Here is a 9,640-nt window from a genome sequence, read left to right on the forward strand (position 1 = left end):
AATACCTATTATAAATATGGACGATACACCTATGATGAATAATTATCTATCTGAAATTTAATTTTTTACATACAGTTTATCGTTGATCTCATTTACAACGTGCTGAACAATCAAATTAATTTTCAATTTTAAACAGGATACTGACAGCGAAGTTTCATTATAGTAAGTATCACTTAATTGATGTCGATACCTCGTGAGAACTTTAGCGCAAATGTACATGACAGTAAATTAATTCTCTTCAGTGATATCGGGCGCTGTGGGGAAATATTATTGCACGATAAATTCAAATGTTCAACTAAAAGTTTTATATTATCGACGTAGTGGAAATTATTAAAAATAAAAATTAATAGTACGAAGAAATGATTTCTAACAATATTACATTAATGTTTGTAACTATGACATAGAGTTTTTAATACCTAAATTAAACATACTTAAATGTTTTAAATTTAAGTCATGTTTTCCACCGGAACTTTTGCTAGAGTATCAAAGAAATTATGTCAAAGTTTTGAAGGAAATTAATGTAATTTCTCTTAATATAAATTATAAAGCGAGTAGGTACTTTTGTTGAGAAAGTATTGTTATTGTTTAGATGGTTGAGAGTGAGCCCTTAATACCACTGAATAAGAGATAAGACGTGGTTATTCTAATAGGTATATGAACTAATAAATTTACGCTCTTTTCTTTTGGTATATTAATAATCGCGATGGTCGTAGGCATTTGACATTATGAGTTTTTCTTTGAATATATTTTTCATTAGATGTCTTTGGCAGAATTGTAGTGGAACTTCGACGTAACCTAGAATGAAAAACTTTATCTATGTAACTTAATTATAAAAAATATAAATAAAAAGTAAAGTAACAGATTGTAAATGTTCGACCTCTGGGCTTTCCTTTTGAGTAGAAGAATTTTTCCTTTTGTATAGAGAATGCGTGCTGGTGGATACACGTGGCAGAATATAATTGGAATTAAATGCAGGTAATGAATTATAAACACGAAATAAGCACTTCAACTTCTAGACTCCGGGCTTCTACTGAGAATTTCTTCATAGTAGAAACCGATATTTATCAGCGCGACCTGGGATTTGAATCCAAGACCTCAAGATCTGTGTACCTATATCCAGCCACTAGAAAGTCGTTACAACTATACATTATACTTAAATAATTACATATAAAATACAGTAGTATATACTGTATATTTTCTAAAAAATAATAATTTATATGGAATAAAAAAAAAAGTTCCAACCTGTGAAATCTTCGTCTCCTCTGCAATTAATCATATCTAGATAACAACCGTTAGTGAAAGTCCTGTACAAATAATCTCTGTATTTAGAAGCACCGCATACAGGTCGGTAATGACTGGGGCAGAACACGGGACAAGATTCGCCGTACATGCGTCGTGTTGGTGCGAAATGTTCCTTTATACAATATCTCAGCGGCGTCCTCACAAAATCTGAAAGATATTTCGATGCGATAAATATTGGTGCTTTGCCTATAATTTTTATAGAGCTGGGCATGCCCGCTTCTTTTGTGCAGTTATAATAGATTTGAAGCGATAGATACCACACTGTTCCAATGCGAGCATTTACCTTGTGTTTGAAAACCCCTAGTGTATCCTTATTTTATTAATAGTGTGTTGATATTTCCTCTGCTTTTTTCATGGTAACTGACGCTTAACATTAATTGTAAAACGATTAATTTCATCGAACATAATATTATGCTTGTGAGTCATAATTTGTGGATTAGTGGTAATTTGAAAAATATCTTACATTTTCATATGTTGGTATATTTAGGTAATATTTTTTATAAGAAAGAACTATCAGATTTTATATGTTATAAATAATATGATAGCCGTGACATAAACATTTTACATTAATATATATAATATTAGAAAATATAATATTTCCTTCTTTAAATCTCGTTAAATACCTAAACATGGACATGAGGATTAAATGTTTTTACGTATAGATAGGTGGGCGGCAGATGGTCCACTTGATGGTAAGAAATATTAACCATCCTTACATGGCCAGTTTGCCACTACCTTGGGAGCTAGGTTACGTCTATAGAAAAACTAAGTCACTCGGACTTCAAACCGAAAATATATTTGATGGGGGGTGAGTTTGCGCAAAGCCCTACCACCGAGTAAGGTAAAGCTATAGGGCATTGAAGCTCAGTTATTGCCACGCCGCTCGGCTTAAAGCCTGTAAAAATCGGGATTGCCATCTAGTTTTACATAAAATTGCTTGCATAAATGCCAGTGCCGTAACTGTTATTCCAATAATTGCTTTACACTAGACGGTATCATTATGTTTGTTGTTAGCTTAACAACTTAGCTATTATTTGTTATTTTTAATTGAGATATTTGACTCTAGAATAAACTCCAAATGATACATTCGATAAAGTAACAGTCGTTAGTGACAATTATTGGCTGTCATTTTGTCACTATTTTGTTAGAGGTCTTAATCGAAAATCGAACACGAAAAGAGAAAAAAAAAAACATCAAACTGCAATTCGATTCGGTTAAGATTTACGTGTTCCAACTATTGAACTATCTCGGTTCTAACACTTTCAGAGTATGTAAATTTTTAAAATGTATTATTATAATTACTAAGTTCTTTATAATATGCATATGTATGAAAGACTAGGGAAAATAAAAACAATACGAACAGGGAGAAGCTTTTCGAATCCACTTTTTGCTTTCATTCATACAACATTACATACACTATTTAAACCACACAAAACACCTAAAATAATAAAGAGCTAAGAGGAGTATTCTTTGATTACTTTGAAGAACACATTCATAGCGAGACTAAGACGATGTTTGCTAAAAATATAGGTATTAAGGATATAATAGCAAGGACAATATTGCAAAATTCTTATCCTTGTTTGGTCCACGGTCGTTTAAATTTAAATTTAATCTTTTTCTCGTAGAAAAAATAAAAATATTTTTATACTTATATATTTCAAAGTAATAGACTTTACTGCAAAGTATATGAGTTATTTAAGTGGAATATTTTATAGTTATTTTCAGGTCAGTAAAAATATTTTCATTTCACGCAAATAAATCTAAATAAACATATTGAACTCAATGATTTCATATAATGCGTGTATCTGAGCGTCATTGTATAAGTAAATAAATAGAAAGTTCAGATATTGTATCCACCGTCATTTATATCCCCATCTTGTAAACAGTAGTTTTAATAAGAATTGCAGCGGGACTTCTTCTTCGGTATTTTAGAAATAATGTAAAAAAATTTTAACAAAAAAATATATTCAATTTGTAGTTTATATATAAAGCAGCAATTGCGTTTGTATTGCTGGCATTTATTGAAATGTTTCGTTATCCGCTCCGAAAGTCATTATTTCGGAATAAACTTTTTCGAACAAAATACAAAATAGCAAATCCGAATATATATGACGGAGTTATATCGGTATAACTATTCAAAATGAGAAGCTCCTACTTTTTTTAAGTCCAGTATATAAGTATACTTATAATAATACAATAGAATTTAGTTTTACTATCTGTATAAAGCATGTCTGCTTTGTTTGCCAGACGCTTTTCTGATTTTTATTTCACAGCTATGTAATATATATACAAAATATTAAACTACTAATAATAAAAATTGTATATAAGTAATGTATTTATATGTGTTTTTCAATTTAATTTACACCGCTATCTTTATTTTTCCTTCGTCTTCCTTTTTAAGGTTGCTTTAATATATCTAAGCCTACCTCTTGTATTTCATGTTCTTTGTCTATATTCTGTTCAAGTTCAATAAACAATATAACATATATAGATATAGCAAGAAGATTCGGTGTTCAATTATATTTTTCGAAACAATAATTAAATATCTTACCCATATCATAACATTTAGCAAAACCCTCCATTGCGCATTTGCTAAGAAACATTTTGTAGGCGCTCTTTTTGATTTCTAAGGCACAAATCATGTTTTCATTTTCAACGGGGCAATCTATTTGACATTCTTGGCTGAATGATTTTGCAATTTCTATAAAAGATACAAAATAAACAAGAAATAATTTCACAAATTATAAAATAAATTAAAAATATTTGCAGAAGTAACTATTTATTGTACTGAACACCGCCATCACAGAATTTTCATGTGCTTAATTCGTTTTTATAATTCGCCTCGTACTCGGTATCGGAAAACCTTGTCAGGTTCTACATGTGTCTGAAGAAAATCTACCACATATGTATCCACTAACACATATAAATTTGAAGAAAAAAGGCTCCATATGTTCTCTTTAAAAGGCGAGGTGACTGAGGTTCTGCAGTTATATATTTATACGCTTTTACTTCACTTTGACTTCCTATTATGCTAAGTTTTAGGTTAGTTGTGTTCATAATGAAATACTTATTAATTATATTATTATTGTTTTATATTTTAATTGGGTTATAATCCATCACACTTATTCAGAAAACTGCTATTCTCAACACTTGCCGTCATATAAAAATTCTTGTCATCAACGTATGCTTAATTCTACTAAAGGCTGATACACTTGGCTTCGGCTCGTGTATCTGTTTCATTAGCCCTCTAAAAGGAATAAAAAACGGTAAAGAAACATAAACGTTAAAGATTAAATATAATAATAATCTTTATTTCAACACAATAGTAACTTAGTGGTAGGGGTCTGTGCAAGCCCGTCGGGGTATGTATCACCCACTCATCAGATATTCTACCGCCTACACTACTCAGTATTGTTAAATTCCGATTTTAAGGGTGAGTGAGCCAGTGTAACACGAGGAATATAACATCTTAGTTCCCAAGGTTGGTGGAACATTGGCGATGTAAGGAATGGTTAATACCACAGCGCCACTGTCTATGGGCGGTGGTGACCACTTACCATCAGGTGGCCCATACGCTCGTCCGCCAACCTATGACATAAAAGAAAGAAAGAAAAGAAAGACTTAAAATTATATTATGTGACTCTGACTCGTAAACTAGATTTAACTCTATTTCACGAGTCAGGTACACTTAACATAATGTATTTGTTTTAACTTTAAATGTTTGTAAATACTTTTATTATTTCCCTCGATAGCTCAATTTGTATCAATAAAATTAGGTTTAAAAAAGTACCTAAGTGGTTTTATTTTTTAATCCTTTTGTTATGTTTCAAGCTCGATCTGGATCCATTGAATTCTATTGTTGTGAATCGAGCGCTTTTATCTTATATTAAAGATAATAATTAATATTTTATACGGTATAAAATAAATACTTATTAACCAAATTCAAAAATGGTGAAAACTTAAGCCGTCTGTATTTAGATGTGCGGATATTCTATTTACTTCGATAAAAAAAAATTGGAATTTATTTTTATCGAAGTATTTATAGTTATATTATCCTTATTAACTTATACGTAAAAATATTTAAAATATTACATTTATTTTGACTGAAAAACAATGAAGCCTTTTTCGTCTTTAACGTATTTTTTTAAATAAATAGCTGAATTATCAAGTTAACTCTATAATATAAGATAAGTCATATTATAGTTTCAACTTAATAACAAGGTTTAACTTATTTGCTTGTTAATTTCTGTAATAACAACATAGTATAGTGTAAGCTACGAGTATATACCACAAGTCACGTAATACTTGGAGTACTCTTCGTAGCATTATCGTTCGGTACACGGAATCAACCAAGAAATTTGGTTCAAATAATTTGATTTGCCAGAATCCATCTGGTTGAGTTGATTTGGAAGGAAAGTGTAGGAAAAATAAGATTACTCTCAAACTCAATTTATGGTTCTTTACATCAGGAGATTTTTCTCCTAATGTAAAGAACCTTTTTTTATGTCTTTTCATTTAATGTTACCAAATCTATACTAAACTTAATTATTACTAAAACATCAAACATTAAATCATATTACGTAAGATACGTTGCTTTTAACATAAAAAGCAACATGGTAATACAAATAGTTCTACAAAGTAGTAAATCAATATTAAAGGTGGGTTCGATTTTATTCTCTCAATGTCTGAAGCTACTTTACGAATATACAATAACAGAAACGATATATTTATAAAGAGTTAAAGGATAATTCACTAGATTTCTACCGATTATTTCGTTATTAAAATAAATATATTTTCCTTTTTTTTACTTGGTGGTAGGGCTTTGTGCAAGCCCGTCTGGGTAGGTAAAACCCACAGGAACTAAGGAATGGGCGATGGTGATCACTTAACATAAGGTGTATCCAATATGATCGTCCGCCCACGTATATTAAAAAAAAAATTTTTGTAATAATGCATGAGAGCATGAAATGGCGATTTGCCGTTTCTCGTTCCAACACGATACACACGTCGGTCGATCTTTTTGTTCGTTTCGCTGTAAAAACGCATTTACGCGTTTCTACTTTACATGGAGTGGGGTATGTGTGATTCACTGGTGGTGAGCGCACCGGAATACTCGCAAAAAACCACTAGTATTATTTGTACAGCAGATAACTTTGATCAAAATAATAAATTAATATTATAAAATGTTAACAAATAAAAACATTGTAAGAAAATAAATTATAAATAAAATTAAATACTATAAAAATGTTAACCTGTATCTTTTCACGCTTCCAACGAGAAATATGTTATAAATACCCTTTCAAACAAAAACATACTTGCCCAAATCCATTCCAAAGTAACGGAGTTATGAGGTCACAAGCATAAAAAGAAAATACAACCGTATTGATGACTTTTCTCGAAGTCGGTTAATAAATACGACTATTTAGTATATATAAATATTAGCAGTCTTACCATTGAATAACACGCCAAGTATAATCACAAAATAATTCATTTCTGTTGACAGTCCTTCACTAAAACATAAAAGTAATCATTTTAATTGAACATAAGACGAAATTTCAATTAAGATAAAATTTTACATCCTTGATGAAAATTTATCCGATGTTGTTTTTATATTGTGTAATTCTGTGTCTTAATTTAAAAATATAAATATAATTTGAGATATGAATTAATTGTAAATATTATTTATATGAATTGTGGGCACGTGTTATTTAATTCAGGCCCAGTTACTATAATATAGAAACTATTTATGTTTTATGTTTTTTTTTTTCAAAGTCAAGTCAAAGTCGAAAATCATCATTTAATATAGAAGTGTTTTTCATACGGATCTTCGAATTGTCTACAAGGCGTAATACTTAAACTATCATTGGCTTTTGTCTTCCAGGTCAGAAGGATACGCATAGCGATTAAAATAGGAAACGTAGGTAGATATTAGATACTAGTTTTGTAAGCGTTATTAAACAACTAGTTCTCGCCCGTTCCGCTCGGGTTTTAGAAGTTGCTTGTCGGGTTTTTTTTTATTTAATTTTTATTTTTTTATTTTAGGGAAACAAAAGATGATATGACACTTATGGCATAAATATATACAATATTACATACATCAGCTAAGTTTCCACCGATACTAATTACACAGTTATTAAAATTAAAAAAAAAACTAACATACATAAAATCAAATAGGTAACATTATACAATTAATGAGATCAATAAACATATACTAAGGGAAATCTTAAACATTTATGAATAAAGTTAAACATAATTAAACGAAATAAAATTAAAAAAATAAGCAAAATATAAAAGGTTTTTCTTGCTGGTTCTCATCGGTAAAATTTCCAAAATATGAGAATAAAAAATGGCATACGAGAATAAAAACTTATGAAAGCCTACGTGAATAAAGTATACTTTCTTTATATGGAAATTCAAGAATAATTTTAAAATAATCAAGTTCTCTTCCAAATAGAATTACACTTCGAGAAAGGTTTGGTTATAAGAAAGTATCCCTTGCTGGTAATGGAATCGAACGTTTGTGATTTGTGAAATAAACCGATCCCGACCTTTGAATTTAATTTCGACTTTATAAATTTTAAATATGAAACTCTCAAGCTGTCGTTGAGAGTGATATGGCATACTACTTGTTGGTAATTTATAAATGTCTGAATAGGGATAACATTAACAGCCTGTAAATTTCCCACTGCTGGGCCTCCTCTCTTCGAGGAGAAGGTTTGGAACATATTCCACCACGCTGCTCCAATGCGGGTTGGTGTTTACACATGTGGCAGAATTTCATTGAAATTAGACACATGCAGGTTTCCTCACGATGTTTTCCTTCACCGCCGAACAAGAGATGAATTATAAACTCAAACTAAGCACATGAAAATTCAGTGGTGCCTGCCTGGGTTTGAACCCGCAATCATCGGTTAAGATGCACGCGTTCTAACCACTGGGCCATCTCGGCTCACTCAATAGGGACGTGTCAATTAATTTAAACTTAGAAAGGGTATTTAAAACTGGTCAAAATTTAGAATTACTTCAAATGGTAATTAGTTTCCAAAAGAAATTACAAAATGAAAATGGATATTTTCATAGTATCATGTCAAGTATCAAACAATCAATACAGATAGTTTTCCATTTATATCTATAGACCATTCCAATTGAAGAATTAATATAAACAAAACTTAGATTTACGTTTTCCATGCGATTTGTCAATAGCTCAGCTATATTCACTACTAATAGTTCTTGATTAATATATATTTATTTATAATTCAACACTATTCCAAATCTTCTTCATCTTCATCCACTCCATATAACAATTTCGTCGATGTTCAAAACGCCATTTTCTCGCAAATCCATACTAAAGATCATAGATTATTCAAGTTCTCGACCAAAGATACCGCGTCAATTCGTTGTCAAATGTTGTTTATTTGGCTTTTGCGCTCTTGTGGTTGGAATAGACTATACAGACGTTATAGTCCGTGTCTTTGATCTTTAATTTATATGTTCTCTTTTAATGTGCCTTAATTTATATAACCCAATATATATATATTAAAATTTGGGATGATATGATACAAAGAAACTTACAAGTCCACCGGAAATATTCAAAATACCTATTTGACCTTTCAGTAGAGTTATTCTGTATCAAGAAACTCACCGTATAAAACGAGCGTGTAAGAATGTGATATGCGATATTGACTATAATAATTATAGAATTTATAGGATACACGAATCAAAATGGCGTATCACGGTAAGTCGGTTGTCAACGTTTCACGAATTCTAACATAATGTCATCGCAAGTTTTAAATTAAAATGTGATTTAAAATCAGAGTCAAAATTTCGACTAACTTCGACTTGTTTAGGAGACAGAACAAATTCACTTTTTTTTTACATTTTACTTTTTTTTTTTTACTTTTGTTACGTCACCTGACGTGTAACTGTATTGAACTCGAAAATTCAAAAAAACTCAGACACTTATCTGACAATTAAATGACGTAAGTAAATTGCTGGTAGCTTAATGATCAGCAGTATTCTATACAACACACGTTGGTTTTTTTGTTTATTGCTAATTAATAAAGTCGTTCTTGTAAGAAGTAAACCAGCCGTTAAAGCTTACGTATATATTAATTGCGTCACGTCCGTGTGTGAGTTTATATGTCTGTCATCATCATCATTTCATCGTCATGAAATTTCGGATATGTTGTATAGTAGTGTATTTTTAGAAAAAAACGCCTGGATTTAGGCTTGGGTTCCATCACAGGACACTAATTACTGTAAAAAAACAGCACTGTTAATCTGTTTATTTGAAAAGAGCAACTATGCGAGTATCTTGCCGTTTCTTCTCGCTGGAGCC

At 30.6% G+C, this 9,640-nt stretch overlaps 1 protein-coding gene across 1 annotated transcript; it reads right to left on the bottom strand.

Moving 5' to 3' along the window:
* Positions 1-683: 683 nt before the first annotated feature.
* Positions 684-6,821, bottom strand: LOC113400439 (U-Kazal-Dg21.2-like). The gene is made up of 4 exons (XM_064217589.1): positions 6,754-6,821; positions 3,854-4,003; positions 1,243-1,449; positions 684-795 (listed from the first exon to the last, which is right to left on the bottom strand). Exons 1-4 carry the CDS (start codon positions 6,791-6,793, stop codon positions 692-694), a joined length of 501 nt encoding a protein of 166 aa, XP_064073659.1. The 5' UTR covers positions 6,794-6,821; the 3' UTR covers positions 684-691.
* Positions 6,822-9,640: the final 2,819 nt, after the last annotated feature.

Source organism: Vanessa tameamea, chromosome 17 (assembly GCF_037043105.1).
Source record: "Vanessa tameamea isolate UH-Manoa-2023 chromosome 17, ilVanTame1 primary haplotype, whole genome shotgun sequence".
NCBI classification, from domain to species: domain Eukaryota; kingdom Metazoa; phylum Arthropoda; class Insecta; order Lepidoptera; family Nymphalidae; genus Vanessa; species Vanessa tameamea.